General features: G+C 34.5%; 1 protein-coding gene across 6 annotated transcripts in view; it reads right to left on the bottom strand.

Annotated features, from left to right (window-relative positions):
- Positions 1-17,419, bottom strand: part of Ars2 (arsenic resistance protein 2) — a 121,096-nt gene that overhangs the window by 102,381 nt on the left and 1,296 nt on the right. For 4 of the 6 annotated variants that reach the window (XR_011336655.1, XM_069849476.1, XM_069849468.1 and 1 more), the window contains exons 2-3: positions 17,141-17,292; positions 7,008-7,100 (exon numbers count right to left, since the gene is read on the bottom strand). Coding sequence is in view for 5 of the 6 variants with exons in the window: in XM_069849476.1 (XP_069705577.1) it covers positions 7,008-7,100; positions 17,141-17,277 (230 nt within the window). In the remaining variant the exon portion in view is untranslated. The remainder of the gene's footprint in view (positions 1-7,007; positions 7,101-17,140; positions 17,293-17,419) is intronic. The other 2 variants (XM_069849486.1, XM_069849492.1) reach the window with 1 other exon arrangement.

The following is a 17,419-nucleotide window of genomic DNA, read 5'->3' as shown; positions in this document are numbered from 1 at the left end:
ACAAAGATAGCAAGATTTATTATATTCTAAACTTTTCACTGGTCTTGTACACATACCCAACAAACTGAACAGCCTGGGAGCATTATCAATGCTCTAAAGTGTTCAGAGATGGTTCTCACAGTGGCTGGAAACTCGCAATGAAGCTAGCATGTCAGATATGCATACAAGACTGATGAGAAGTTTCGAGCAGATGAAAGATCATGAGATCACAGAGGCGTCCGTTTGATAAAGAAGAAAGCAAAGTATAGAAATTTGGACGCAATAGGCATTCAAAAGCTGTACAGTGTTTATGGAATGGGAAAAAGTGAACCACGATTATAAATTCTTTAAAGTCAGAACATGTAAAACAAACCCAAATATAACAGACAGCCCAATCATTAAAACCTTCGTTTTGTGTTTTGCATTGGTAATGGATGTACCCTTAAAAGCTTAGATACTTTAAAAAGAACAAGAAAATAATACAACACTTTCTGAAGCTCCAATATTTTGCACTCCTTCCCTGTTTTCCAACCAGTAAATCACATGCAATGAGCCCATTTTTATATACAAATGACTTATACATAGGAGCCCAATAGCACGTGTGCACCCAAACACCACACACCCAAAACATTCCAAACTAAATACCCAAATCACTTACATGTGATTAAATCAATTTTATGCTGCTGAATTAGATCTTCATGAAGGCTTTCGCATCTGGAGTCTCTAGAATTAACAAATTCTGTTTACTGTCTGAGTGCCAGCTCAGAAGCCGCGCCGTATGAGGAAGTGGGGAGCAGGGGGAACCACGACTCCGCAAACGTAGTACAGTCTACCGGGTTCCACGCTGCATTCCTGCCACGGTTTCAGAGCTGGCGCTCGGACAATATGTATGGGGAGATTATTTGCCCACATGACCCCAGATCTGCAGGTGGCATTCCAATGTAACTTCCGCTTCACTATTATACACACAATTGGTTGTTGGTTGGTCAGAAACCAAGGGAATGCACTCGTAACAAAATTCAGCTTACCTGTATTATAGGAGATGCTGGAAAATACTGCTTCTCCATCCACAAACATTCCCTGAACATGCCAAAAAGATTTCGTTTTACCAGAAATAGTTCTTCTGGAGTAACTGCCAGAATTTCTTTGTAAACATTGTCTCAGAATTCTATTGCTTGTGGATTTTGTCTTTAGAAATACCTCATTTATAAGTGCTATGGGTTCAAAACAGGTGAATATACTCGTCACAAAAATGGATAATTGTGTCCCCTAATTCATTTATTAATTGTAACATACTGCTGTCCATGGCAGGAGCAATTGCAGTAATCCTGGTGGAATTTTGGCGACTTTCAGAGTGCTTTTTTCAGCCTAGCCCGTATTCTGTTCAGTTCCCCTTCAGTTAGTATATGCCAATTTTTCTTAATCTGTTTCTTAAAACGCAGTAAGCCTAACATTATTAATAAGATTGTGAATAGCTTGTGTAATTGTAATTTGGATACAAAGGAACTTTCAGTGAAATTCTCTCCTGAGAAATACTTTATATAATCACATACAAAAATACTCTGTTCAAGAAAATATCAAACCGTGAAGTGTTATGATGACAAAAATGATCACAAATGACATTGCAAATACCACAAATTATCAACTGGATATGCAAATATCTCTACTCATGTTGAACTAATATATGAGGAATTAATTCACACGTGTGACTACTAAAGGGTTGCATTATATCTCATATCAGAATAAGGGGCAAAAATTATGTAAAGAAATTAAATCATTTAACAGAAATAAATTAAAGCAATGGCTTGAATTTCATTTTACACATTCATTTCAACAAGTTGTTTCATTCAAAATACTTGCTAAGAATTTCAGGAAATATACTTTCAATAAGTGCATTTGAATTTGGAATACTTGAGGGGAGCTATACAGGTTTCAGCACTAAAAAATTAGGGAAATTCGATATTTTTTTCTCAGCAACTAATGACTCTTTCACCCTGCAATTTGACATCCTCAGTATTTATAGGCTATTTTCAGATTTACTAAAGGTTTCACTATTATGAATAATTATCATAACAAACAAAGTGACCTTTTTATGATAATGTGCACAAATATGAATATTTCTGAGCCATTCTTTTTTATACTTATTCTTAAATGCCAAATGAACAATATGAATTACAATCTTTGAAACATCTACAACAGAAGTATTTTTCTTTTAATTTCTTATGAGAAGTAAAATTTGTAATGTTTTTTTAGGTAAAAATAAATAAATAAAAAAAAAGTATGTTAGAGAGTTAAAATTTTGTGTAAACTTTCAGAACTCAAGTACATTAAAAGCATACTATTATAATACTGATGTACAAATTTGAAGTATGTTTACATAAAATATGAATTAGGGTGACTATTGATAATCAATTCTTTTTCTACAAAAACATCATAACTAGAGACCGGATTTTTATTTATTTCAACACGAAACATTAAATAATTAATTATGATGTTCAAAACTACCTTCCACCGACCAAATTATGTGCTTTTGACTTCCCTTTTTTAGTCCATATCCCCCCCCCCTTCAAAAACATCTCTTATTTTGGTCCCTTTTTGACAGAATAACACAAACATTTAGATAATTTTCCTATATTTTTTCCGATAGGCCTATAACTTCCTGAGCAAGCGAAAATAAATATCGTTCTTCTGATTCCAGACACTGAAAAAAGTGTGCTGATTTAGAGTTCAGGATAAAAAGAAAATCTTTCACCTCTAGTTTCAGTTGATGTTGAGCAGTCATTTTCTGTTTCTGCATTCAAAGAGGCAGAATCATATTGAAACATATTGAAATGTTGAATGTGATCAAATACAACACTTTCCTTATGTTGTGAAGCGATAAATATAAGCTTGTGTGTGGTATGTGTATCCATGAATGTGCTGAAGTGTGTTTTCAATTAAAATAGCACTCTTTTGAGAGAGTAATATAGTCCTTTTTGAAGTTATTTTTTGACTATATCAAATATAACACTTTCCTTATGGTGTGAAGAGATAAATGTAAGATTGTATCCATGATTGTGCTGAAGTGTTTTGGGAAGTAATATAGTCCTTTCTCAAGTTCTTTTTTTTTGGCTATAACTTTCCTTTTTTTTTTTTTGTCCGTTTCTGATTAAAAATTTTCCCTTTAAAATCCGGTCTCTAATCATAACTATCACAGAAACACTAGTATAATAGTCTAGTTTGGGGACTATCTATTAATTTATCTATCAGTAAACAAATCAAGCTATAAATTGATTTTTGCACTCATACACTGGTACATAAGTCTAAAAATATTTTTCCACATAGAATGTAATAGTGAGTAAAGAAAATACGGTGCACCTAAAAGTTATGTCTTGCCCATAAAATATTCTAAATTATCCACTACAGCATTGCAAAAATTACATAAAATTATGGATCCAAATTTCTGTACATCTTCTGTTTAAATTATGATGATTTTTCCATGTGTTCACATATGCGTTCCCTTAAATCACTTACTGTACATTTGTATATAATATCATTGCTGTTTCAGAATACTTGCCTATAATAGTACATTATGCAACGAGCCTATAATGATAGTAATTAAGATGCAAGTATGTTTGTTTATGAAACGAGTGCGAGTTTCATAATTTTCATACGAGCATCTTAATTACCATTATAGGCAAGTTTCATACGACTTTTTATGCTCGACCATATTTCTAACTTTAAATTATTCAGAAGTATACATTTTGTTTGTATCTGACAAGATCGGAAGTGACCTTGTTCATAGCTCTTGAATTGTGAGATGTGCGCAGATGCGAAAGTATTGATTTTTCCAAGGAACAATAATGTCATTGACCTTGATGTAATGCAGATAATGTATAACCTGGAAATTGATTTAGAATTGAAAAACGAGGTGACAAATTGAATTTATTTGAATATTATTTACAATTAACACTAATTATTATAGTAACAGAATATAACCTTCTGCGACAGTATTGGATTTCCAGCCTCCGTGACATTTCCCTCGTTATCTTTCGATTGCATATCCGAGAATAATAAAAAACCTGAACTTTAATGAATAGGTGTACTTTAATGACATGCATTAAAGTACTGCTACCAGGTGTATAATTACTACATTTCGGCATGGTCAAGCATAAAAATATTTTCAGTCGAACTTAAATCATCTTCATCATTTCTACTAACTGTCGTCCAGTATTTAACACCACTAACTTCGATTACTGTAAAAATTCTACCAATCATAATTTTTTGCCAGATCATGTACTGGTGCATTTCCCCTCTATGATCAAAATTCCCATCCCACTATCTCAAACTTTCAGTCACATGTACAATCAAAGGAGAAAGCTTATTATAGAACAATATTCTGACAGTTATTTCAAGAAGCAAGATGATCCAGCAAACTCAAAACCCCTACCACTAATTTCTCGAGGCCACAAGAAACATACCCCCTTTCCATATTTGGTGAGATGGCAGCCAAGGATTCGCCATAGGATTATCTGACGTTCAACTTACAGTTGAAAAAAACCTCGGGGGGAGGGGGGGAGTGAGAAACAGTAAACAGCCTGAGAGGTATTGCAACCCATGCCTATACGCAGTCTCGGATAGGAATCCCTCTTGATCTTCCAATTAACTTCCTCAGCATATGTAACATTTCAACATGTGAATCTGTCTTCCCAATTACTATACTAAAAGCCAGGTTATGCACTGACTAAACCGGAAGCAACATTCTGTTGCTCTCTTTAGAGCTCTGTTGCCACATAGTGGCGCGAGATTCAAAACGTGTTCAGCGTTTGTCACCGATATGTTTAAAATAACTACTGTATATAGTTCTCGATAACACCATCAACAATATTAGTAATTAAATTACGGTTTTAAGAAAGCATGAGCTAATGACACTGGTACGAAATGCGACTCGTAATGCACGTGGTGTTGCAAATGAACTGGGAAGTTTGGCTACACTGTCTCCGTGATTCTGTTGCCAGATTTTCGTTAGCAGACGACATTTTCACGCGAGGTCCAATGAAAAGCTCCGTTCTCCTTTTCCCCTCCAACCCCCTACACTCAACGTGTCATCACTGCACAGGCTACCCCTCTAACCCGCACTTTCCTCTCGCTATCCCAACTACTTCCTGTTTAGTCGGTTCATAACCTGGCTTTTAGTATAGAGAGGCTGTATCTATCGATGTGAGAGCTTTTAATTTTTTTCTGCACCACAATATTCTGTAGCATTCTATATGCCCACTGTTGTAACACATCAGGAGATAATTTCAATGTCAAAGTCGGTAAACACATGACATCCCATCAACACATGAAATTTGGTGTTACTAAGTTTCATAACACTTATTAAGCTTTTTAAAATTTATACAGAGAGAACTTTAGAGACTTGGACGTGAAAGAAAAAATTTAAGAATATGGAAATTCCAATAACTGATGACAACACAACTACATATTCATTACATTTTGTTGATGGTCAGCTCTTTTTTACTCAAATAGAATACATCACTAGGAAATTTATATAAGAGTATGAAAAATGAAGTATAACTGTAATCATGGGTTTCAGAAAAAAGTTGTTACCTAATGCTGAGTTCTTGGCAATAAAGCCATCAACTCTCTTGCTCTTCAATATTTCTCACACACAGTGAATTTAGAAGTAAGGGCTAGATATTGCTGAAGACGATTCTGATCCATTTCTTTCTTAGACTGTACAATGGACAAAGTGGTGAAGAAATAAGTCCAATTCTGGTCAAGTGATTTGATAAACTGTCATACCCTATGGGTAATTGAACGAATGCAACTGTATTTTTCCTAGGATATCTAGGAATTATATTTTGTTGTACATTGACATATTCCCATCTTCCATCACTTAAGTGGATATATTATATCTTCATATTTTGAGATGATTAATTTTTAACTGTTGAGAATGGTGAAGTTGGCATTGGGTTTTGTAAAATATTATTTCCCTTCTTAAAAAGATGGCCAGCAGCTTTCGGAAAAATGTGTTAGCATAATGAAGCTAGAAATATACAGTGAAACTTCCCTTAACGGACACTTCCCAATAGCGGACATTTTAAAATTCCCCTGCAAAACATTGGCCCTTATGATAAAATTCTTCCAAATAGCGGACATTCTCAATAACGGACGCGGACACTGAAATGTATCTCCCAACAACAATTAACGGACAGCATGGAAAAAAAAAAAAAAAAAAAGACGGTTGCAATTAAACGGAATTCTAACAGAATTCCTTGCAACAATCATTATCGTGCATTTGAACGTGTTAAGTGTTCGTGAGCTTACCACAAAGTTTAATGTGGAAAAACTCAGGTTAGGGAAATTTTGAAAAACAAAGATGTTATTTTAAAATCATACGCTGAGAATGCAAATGAGAACACAAAAAGAGCTTTTCCTAAAACTGAGGGGCTTGCCATTGACAATTTAATATATGAATGGTTCTGCCATGCTAGAGTAAATAAGATGCCTTTATCTGGGATTTCTCTCTGGATGAATACTGCAAACAATCTCACTTTCTACTCTACTGTATTGTACTGTAAAATATAGTGTTGAATATATATATATATGTATATATATATATGAGAAATTTTAATGTATTGGATACAGTGCATACTAACGATTTTCTAAATAGCGGACATTTCTCAATAACGAACATTCAATTTTTCCTGGCGGTGTCCACTATTGGGAAGTTTCACTGTACAAGGTTTTCTGCCAAAGTCCTATAACAACTGTAAGAAATTTTAATATTGTTTTATTAAATTACATGACTATGACATGTTAAAGAGTGATATGTATTGCAATACACAATTCTGTTCAAAAGTAAAACCTAAAATTAAATTTTTATATCTTGTTAGTTTTCATTTCCAAAACGAATTATCACTGTACTAAGGGTAATTAAATTATTCTATCATCATATCTTTAATAATCGTCGTAGTTTTGTGGGACAAACTAACGATAATAATCGAGCTCTACTGTACAATAAAGTAACAGCACTTGACACATACCTGCCATTCGTATACACTACCAAAGAACTAAGTCTCAGTTTCTTTGGTTCATACTGTAGTAGCTTTCTTCTGCGGGAAGGAAACTCCACTCTGCTGTGTAGCAGAAATGAAGAAGGAGATTGGGAGGTAGAAGGGTCCAGCAGGCAATCACCACCATCACGAAGGGTATCAAATCAGGAACATAGATAAAAGGAAAGCAAGAGAAATGAATGTAATGAGAGGAAACACACTTTCTCAACATGTTTCATAACAATTCAGCTCCTTATCATGTCGTAAATCTTTATACAGTTTATTTTCGTGAACAATCATTTAAAAGACACACAAATAATCTTAAATTTAAGATATGGGGCTTATTTTATACACTGCATAGCTTAGTGGGACATGGAAATGCCTATCTTGACAACGTTAAATTAAAAAAAAAAATTTCTGAAGCTAGACAGCTATTTTTTTTACAGCTCATGAAGACGTTAACTTGACTTTATATTGAAACAGCAGTTTTTCTTTAATTTATTTCCTTATTGTGATAATTTTTCCCCATTCGTATATTTTTTCAACGATTTTCAGTGCATTACCCCCTATAACATCTCCAAAATTTAACAAATTTCAAAAAACATTATTCCAGTATACGTAAAACATCCAAATTAACAACTCCTGAAAATTTCAGCTTTCTACATTAAATAGAAGCTGAGAAATTATTTGCTTTGTATGGAAAAACTAAACTATGGAAAATAAGTGTTAGACTAATACATATACTATGCCCCTTCCTCAGAAAAACGAAAGGTTAACATGGATATAATTGCAATATAATCGTATGTGATATCGTCGCTGCGCTTCCAAAATCTCTATGTGTTTCTTTTCCCCCCCCCCCTTAATTTTGCAAGAGAAAGAATGAAGCACTGTCTAATTCCTTGATTTTCAAAGCTGCTTTCGGTATAATTTCAATCATCACATTAAAAAAAATAATTAAATTATATCCAAAGTAGCTTTGAAAATCAAGGCAATTAACAATAATGATTTTTTCTCCTAAAAAATCTGTTTAAATGCACATACGGATTTTGGAGGTGCAGTGACAATGTATCATTTTAGAGAGGAAAAATAAAAAAAAATTATAATTTCCACTTAAAATCCTTAAATTTTTGAATAAGTGTTGAAATTAAAAAAAAAAAAAAAAAAAAAAACTTCTATGTCCCTTCTCAGAACATCGAAAAATAAAAATGGATAAAATTTCAGTATAGTCATAAGTGATATGCCATTTTAAAGAGTAAAATCAAATAACACATTTGAAAAATAAAAATCAAATAATTATTTTCACCCAAAATCCAATTACGTTCCCCATTAAATAGATTTGCACAAATTTACATTACAATCGTAATTATTCTTAATATTGTTTCTGTACTCATGAAAATCAGCATTGAAACCTAGGGTAAATGGTAAGCACACAACCACCAAATACTCTAATTACTTAAAAACACGATGTGAATGCTGTGGTAGCTATAATCTCACCCTCCTGCCCCAAACTGGTATGTTCTCAACAAGGCAAATTGAAGCTTGTATCCATGTTAAAAGTGGAAGTTCTGAAAATTTCATGTAACACTCAGGTCTTGCATGTCAATATACGTCCATTTTTCTTTGTACAGCCTCTTATATTTATTTTGCTCATATATAATTCTTTGGACTTAAAAAAAGAAAAAAAAAAAGAAAAGAAAACTTTAAATATCAATACTGTTAAGAAAGAAAGTATTAATGAAATTTTAATGAAGTTTCTAGTTCTGTAACGTTTTTGGGGGAGGAGAGAACAGGAACACACGCAAGAAGGTATTTTCCCCCATACATTCATATAACATATTTCCTTCCTTAGGTAAACGAATATGTTCTCATTTTCTTAAATTGAACTTTTATGATGCTTTAACAACTACGATGGTTATCTAGTGTCTAAGTGAAATGAAAGTGACAATGCCAGTGAAATAAGTCCAGGATCCAGTGCTGAAACTCACTCAGCATTTGCTCTTAATAGGATGGGGGAAAACCCCGGAAAAAATCTCAACCAGATAACTCATCTCAACCAGGATTTGAACCTGAGCCTGATCATTTCACAGTCCAACATGCTAACTATTACTTCACAGTGGTGGACCCTACAAAATTTTGACCGTGTATTTTTCATATATTCTGTATTGGAATAGGCTACAGCAGAAAAACAACTTTTTAAAGAAAAATGAAATAATTTCTTTTACTCAATTCCTGTAAGAGTCAGTTTAGTTTAATATAGAAAAAATTTCCTATACAAATTCCTGAATTCTAAATCCATTGTCCAGTAGGTTATTTTATGACGCTTTATCAACATCTTATGTTATTTAGCGTCTGAATGAGATGAAGGCGATAATGGCTGTGAAATGAATCCGGGGTCCAGCACCGAAAGTTACCCAGCATTTGCTCATATTTGGTTTAAGGAAAACCCCGGAAAAAACCTCAACCAGGCAACTTGTCCCAATCCCAACCAGGAATCGAACCCGGGCCACCTGGTTTCACAGCCAGACGCGCTAGCTGTTACTCCACAGGTGTGGACTCTATTGTCCAAAAAAAAAAGTATTCAACTGGCAGTATAATTATAATAAGTAATGGCAGCAAATTTTGGACATTGAAACAAAGGGATATAGGTTATATTAACTCAGAGCACGCACGTGCACACACACACCCTCCCCCCCCACGCGTGCGAGAATTTAAGAACATACTGCCTGCCTTATTTCATGCACCACTTTATCTACTCAAATAAACACCCTTAGTAAAAATGATTGTACCTCATGTGTATCGTCCCCAGTTGGACTAATATGGAAAATAAATTAAAAAATCCATCCAAAAGTTAATGAGAAATTGGTATACACTAACAGGCAGATGACAAAAGCCACTCCTTCTGTATCAGGAATTTCTGAAAATGTGTTTCCATTCACATTTCGAAGTCAATTTTCTGCAGCAGCACAAAGACTTTTTCTTTGGTATATGAAGTCTTCCATGTTCAAAGTTTAAAACTTTGTTACAAATCCACTATACCTATTATGTAGATTTTGCATAAAATCTGTGGCATCTGTGTAGACCTTGGTGGACTACAATAATGACCTTTTGAATGATTATTTATTGATATACATAATTGTCATATGAAACCGAGTCCTCCATACAATTAAAGTACCTCTTTGCTGAGGCATATTTCAACTGTAAATCTTGTCCTTATATTTTTCAGCACCAAGTAAGGGCATGCTGTACCATTCAGTATACCAATTTCATGACAGGTTTGTGGAAAATAAATGGCAAATGAGCGCCCCAAATTACTCCATAATCTTCTTTGTGTTCTCCAACAGTGTGTGTTATGATCTCCATATGGAAATCTTTGTCACATAAAGCTGGAGCATCACTTGAATCAATCCATAAAGCTATAGAACACGTGAAGTTCTGTGGTTATCAAGTGCAGTGGTATAAGAACAGAAGTCACCATTCTTTTTATTTCACACAATGGCAGTGATGACATCAGCATCTTGAATTTTGGGTACCATCTGAGTGGTATAACCATGGATAAATATATAATAGGATGCGAAACTGCGGTCAGCACCATCTGGTGGCAGGGGGCTGAAATAAGATGATCAGCGCCCAATGTGTAGGTGGTGAACATTAGAACTATGTGTTGGGTACATTACCCAGAGTTCTCTATTTATCTGTTCGTGATATTGCTCGAGGAGTCGAGATGGCAGACAGAAACTTGCTAATAAGTGAACATAAAGTGATACGTGTGTGTATAAGCAGTGTATGTTAAACAGTGATGTTTATGGACGTTGTAAAAATAGTGTTGTTGAATGTATTATAAAGTAATAGTAATATAATAAATTGAACTATCTAAGTAGTTCTTGTAGATTTTTCAATTGCACTGTATAATAAATACCCAAAGAATACAATCCCACTTATCTATATATAACCTTTTGCTTTATTTTTTGTCTCTGGTTATATTTTAATGAGGTAGTGTAAAATAGATCGTCTCTTTTATTTTCCTGTTGGCTCCGGTAAGAATTTTCAGTAGAAGATGCTGTGAGGAATAAAAATGTAAATGTTTTATTTTAAATTGGGTTAGTTTTGAATATCAACGAGGGTGGGAGGGAATACTTTATGCACAGTTTAACATTTTCGTCACCAGGTGCGCTGCTAAATGCATGGAGTAATTACTCTTTTCGCTACTTGGTGCGTTGCTAGATGTAATAATGCCCCTCCCCCCAACAGGTGGCAGCAAGGTTAATTTCTACAACAGCGCCTCTAATATGTGTTACGGGAAACTCAGTAAGTTTTGCATCCTATTATATTTTCATCCATGGTATAACTCAATTAAGGTGGGCAACCCTCAGTGGCATCACAATAGTTCTGGAACTCTAGCAAATTTGGGGAGGGGAGAAGCTAGGACCTCTAAATTTCCCATGATGTGAAACTGTAGTAGACTCCTGACTTGCATGTACACATATGTATACACAACTAGAATGTATTTATGTAATGTATTTCATGCAATGAATATTCGAACTTCCTAGTACAGGAAGTTTATGAACATCCTGTACTTTGTGTTCTCAAGTAAAAGCTTCTAATAAAGATAATTCTACAAAACTTGGTTCACACCTCTCACAACTGTATTATCAGACCAATAATATAAAATCATGTCCTGAATTTCCTTTCATTATTCTTAAGATCTTAGATTAACAACTGCAGCTAATATTGCTACCAGCAATGATAATTAATAGTACAGTGGTTCTCAAATTTATTAGAACTGCGGACCTCTTTCCACAGATTAGTATTTTCGCGGACCCTTTCAAAGTCGTCAATGGAATGATGGCTAAGTCGTTAGATTTTGGGGTTAATATTAAGTAATACGAGTAGTGAAATCGAATGTATTTTTACATGTTTCCTTATTTCAATGAGAATGACGAAACTGTATTTTGTGCTTAAAATGTCTTTAAGTCTATATTTAGGTTAAATGTTCTCTAATTTTAATCTCAAGTCTGTCGCTTTCTTTTAACAGTTTTGATACACGAATAAGCAGAAAATGCCTGCTCACACAAGTCGTGAGAAATGACATTAAATGTTTCAAAGTTCTTCCTTAGATTTCTTGATGTTCCACATGAACTTTCAGCCAAATCTCAAAAAGCTGTATGTAATTCACTTAAAAGTTTTTCCATGCAGTGACACACAATAACTCAACAAACTGATCTTTCTCCTCCTTGGTCAGATTGTGAGCCTCCATGCTGATAAAACGAATTTGAATCCACATATTGTTAGAATTAGGAACCGGAAATAATATTAGAGTTCATCTTCATTCTTATTATGACGACATTTATGCCAACGATCTATTATAGAGAAAACTTACAAAAAAAAATCCTTCATACATTCTTACACACAACGATTGCTGACAACAATTGAACGAATTTATAAGCTGTACCAACGGAGGTGATTGTGCTTCTGATATTGCCACATAAAAAACATATAAACATCATACTGAAGAAAGGAAACAAAATGTTCCTATTCAAAATATTCGTGAACACTCTGAATGAATTTCGAGGATCCCACTTTGAGAAGTACCGATCTAGTAGGTTTGAATGTGGTGAATGTGTAAAGAGTACTACAATGAAAGAGATTTGCATTCCTTCCATCAGTAATGACGTCTTATTTGCCTATATACGTTTTAAGAATATTAGGGACATGAAAACTTTAACTTCAATGCATTCCGTTCTTGAGCTCTGTAGAGCAAGTTACGGGAAAATGCAATAAGCAGGTGGACAGGTAGCCTAAATAATGTATAGTCTAAAGAGAGAACATAACTTTACCCAAAGACAGTAACTGCAGATTTCGTTCACACAAAGTAAGATATTTAAACTAAGACAAACATATGTTTTTAAATAGAATAGTTGTCATTAATTCAGTGTAATGTTAACATATTTTAAATTTCTGAGAGAGAAACACACACATGTGAACTAATTATTCAGTACCAGTAAAAATATATCAGTACAAGTGTTATGTCAAATCACAAATCAAATGGGGAAAAACAATTAAAAGGTATGCAAATGCACATCCCTGCAAGGGAATCTGGAGCTGTAGGGGTAATCTATGTGAGCTCCAAAACAGTTGGCCACTTGTCTCACTCCATTTTTCACCATTACAATGAAGAAAACTACAGAAATTTGGAAGGAAAAGCCGAGAATGGGTGTAATTTAATAGGTATCACATACAAGAGAGATGTCGCAGAGAACCATTAGCAATATGGCTAAAGTGTTATGCTTACAATGCAATTTTCTTAATTTCGTATTTTAAAAGTTCTGGTAATATTAGGTATTTGAGCTGATGAACCCTATTACTTATGTGTAAGTGCGAAGTAAATCTGATATTAAGTGTTAAGCCGAGATATTTTACTGTTTGTGAAGAGGTTATTATCACTTCAGCCAATATGATGGGATAATTAATGACAATCTTCTTATATGTGAATTTGACAATTTTCTATTTTAGAGGATTCATGATCACTCTTAAATTTTCACACCATGTGCCAAAAACTTCACAGAAGAGTTTAAGTTGTTTTGCTGTTGTTTCAAAAGTTTCTTTACTTAACATTGCAATGTAATCTCATCAGCAAATTGGGCAATGGCTAATTCATTCTGTGCTGGAAAATCAGCTGTGTAAATAATAAAACATAGAATGGGGCTCAAGACAGTTTCTTGTGGTACACTGGAATAGATACATTAGCTTTTGACTGTGCTGTTTTATACCTTACAGAAAAAGTATTCTCATTAAAAATAGTAGGGGCCTACTTTGAAATCGACAGGATGGCCAAGATACATATCAACCAATCTGATAGTATGCCATGCAATGTTACCAGATACATATTTGTTGTTTTAATTGCATTCAACATGCTCTTTGAACATCCTTTTTTTGTGTTATATTAAGTGGACTTTTCTGTGATTTTCAAGTTGTAATTATTATATGTGAACATATTCTGTGAATACAGGCCTACAAACTCTAGGCATCTGTTTATTATAATTTTCATTTACCTTTCAAGAATTATGACTGACATCAATATCATAAACACAGAGAGGAGCATTTATCGAGATCTGAGGTAGCGACGTTAGTTGGCTGAGAGGCAGCTAGGCATTAGTGTAAGGCATAAGTGCTCAAACACAGGTACATTACATCTCATTTTTGCTATAACTGTGACATACTGGTATTGTCGTTTAAATGTTTATTACACGATTTAGTGGGCTAGTGCAGTGTTTCTCAAACTTTTTTGAAGTGGGGACCACTTTTTAAAGTCGGAACAATTCCGCAGACCACCTTACTCTTGTTCCCTTCGAAAGCAAATTTATGCAAATTTATCATTTTCATAGCATATTTTAATGCCAGTATAGTTATATTTTAAAACTGAATTAAGGTTCAGTACTTTGGTCCTCTGTTATGATTTGGGTGGTGCCTGGCTGAGTTACAGGCATGGCGCCAGATGTGCAGGGAAAAGAGTTCGAGAAACCCAAGTAGTCTATATAGTGCTTTAAATCCCTCTTTTGCTGCTGAGAGTAGAGTGGGAAGTCGATAGACAGATAGGGTAATAAATTTCATAAAATGCAGTACTGGGAGAAAAAGTGAAATTCGACTGCCATATGTCATTTCCAAACTCTGAGATTTTAAGCTATAGTGTGATACGCAATTCGTTTGAATTTTATTTTTTCTTCTGTCTTTTTTGAAGGACCACAAAGGCAGACCTCGAGGACCACAGGTGGTCCGCGGACCATAGTTTGAGAAACAGTGTGTTGAAGAAAAATCCAGGTTTTTCAGTGCTACGGCATCTGAACCAAGTCATAGATAGAAAAGTGACGGTCTTGTGGAAGTGAAGAACAATTTCATAAAAAGATGTAAACAATGTTTTGCAGTGAATGGGAGAACATTTCTAGTAATGAATATGAGCTAGGTAAGTACAAATTCTACAGCTCTTATTGTAAGTGTTGTATCAGTGCAGGGATCTGGGCACAAGCTTCGCAGTAACAAAAATATAGGTTGGCGGGGACTAGCATCACTTATCTCTAAGCACGATAAATGCTCCTCATTATACAATATATAGTTTGACAACTTCAAGTGAAACCCTGTAAAACACGCCAACTTCTGGAATCTCTCTCTTTCTTTCTTCTCTCTCCCTCGCTCCTCGTCATTCAGTCACCAATCACCACGTAAATATCTGAGAGGGTGTGTGTGGGCATCGCAACCAATAGAAGAACCACTCTCCAGTATTACCACAATAACGGATTCTTCATTTTTGCTTCGACGGTCGGCTAGGAAGGTTCCATTATGCTAGCATTGCAGGCAACTAGTCAACCTTTTAATGCTTTTGTTAGCAGGTTTGACAAACTGTGAGTGGACCTGCAAGTACATAGCATAGTGCTCTCTCCCTTCCCCCGTGCTTTCTCACTTGCTCCTCCCCAAGACAGCCAACGCTCATGTAGTAACTCGGTCAGGGTTTCAGTTCGATTTGTCAATCTATAGGTAGTGTTAAACCATTTGAAGTGACTATTACAGTCTAAATATAAATTATTTCACTAGGTTAAGGTAATAGTGTCCAGAACTGTCTTACAATATAGTTATTATAAACGAACAATTCTCTTGACAATGCACATTTCACTTAGGAGATGGTCACTGAAGGTGTCATCCAAGAAGTCACTATTTAGAAATGGAATTGTGAACTATATGGCTGTTTTGTATGTCAACTAATTCGGTCTGTTCTTCAGAATTGCGAAGTTAGTGAGGTGTAGAGCATATATCATGTTTAAAATAAAATAAAACCTTTCTGTTGACTACACACTAAAACTATGATGTGACATTCCTGTTTTATTTAAGAAGGAACCTTCTGCAACATTCGACAGAACTCCCTTTGAAAGTCTGTACGAAAGTTAATACTGTAAAGATATGTAGCTGCCAATACAAAATGTAAGAGAGCCATTCCATGTCAAGTGAACAAATGTTTAATAACCTAGTTTCGATTTCGATTAAATTTTATGCCCTTAAAAGATGACCAGAATTGAGTGTAAATCTTTAACTTCACAATTTTAATTCATTTGATTTTGTATTTATAATGGTTTGAAATTTAGAAAAGTTAGCGATTTTGGTCATATACAAATAAATAATGACATTTTCTCAGGCCAGAATATTGATATTTGAAGGAAATAAAAACCATTTTACTCAGATTTTAATAGATTTTCATTTCTAAATTTGAATCAATTGAGGCTACAAATAAAAAAAGTTCAAAACCAATTTTCAAATAACACAGACAGAAGAAAAAAAGTCATGTTTGTTTTACTGATATTTTAAGACTGTTCTCACAAATTCTTAAATCTGGATGTCAATGGGAACTTTCATTGTGGTCTAAATATGTTTGTAATATTTAAACATCCTATTTATATGCACTAAAAGCTTCAGAGAAAGGATATGGCCCAAAGAGGGCTGTTGTGCTGCTGCTGATAATGATGGTGGTTGATGATGATGCATTCAGGCAACAATGTAAGATACTTCATAAGGAAGATTTCATTCTGATTTTGTCAACTGCCCCCGAGGCTCTATGGTGCAAGTGTTGAACTACTGTTTTGGAGTACACACAATGTTGCTGGTTTGAATGCTATCAACTTCAATTGTAAGAAATTCATATACTTACAATTTAATAATAGGTATGTCTGTAATGTAACAGTTGACAGAAACAAGACAGAGAAAAGGGAGAGAAGAAATTGAGAGAGAAGGGAAATAGGAGTGATGGCTGACATACAGAACCATCTGTAACGAATATTTTAAATTTTTGTTCTTGTAAGTGTTGTATGCACAATGCCACACTTGGGCAACAACAGTTCACGTTGTTATCCATATTCTAGACTTCTACTGAGTGTCTATTTCATACACAATGTGCACAATGAAATTAAAATAATAGGATTTTATTAATTTTCTAACGCACAACTTTGTTTGGTAACAGATTGTTATGTCCTTCAGCTGGAGAAGCTGCAGTTTTGTACATCAAAACAGTAGTCTGTCCCCATTCCATAAATTCAATAAAACATTCCAATGCAGGCCATGAAGTAAATAAGATCAAAAGGACTTACCTTTCTATCCATTCATCACGCCTTCTATCTTCACCACCACCCCCTCGACGACCTTCACCTCTTTGGTACGATTCTGTCCTTTCTCCTCGAAACTTATCACGACGCTTCCTGTCATACTCATCTTCACTGTCACCCATGATTGAAGTGATTCACTGAAATTATTGAAATATTTTTTGTTAGGACTAGGTATGTTAAATTATAAAATGAAAATTACATAATTGTCTCATAATACAATATACTAATTCAAATGCCATCATGGTATTAAGGCAGCAAAACATC

Source organism: Periplaneta americana, chromosome 2 (assembly GCF_040183065.1).
Source record: "Periplaneta americana isolate PAMFEO1 chromosome 2, P.americana_PAMFEO1_priV1, whole genome shotgun sequence".
NCBI classification, from domain to species: Eukaryota; Metazoa; Arthropoda; class Insecta; order Blattodea; family Blattidae; genus Periplaneta; species Periplaneta americana.
The sequence above is the reverse complement of the archived record's forward strand: the minus strand, read 5'-3'. Positions and strand labels throughout refer to the sequence as shown.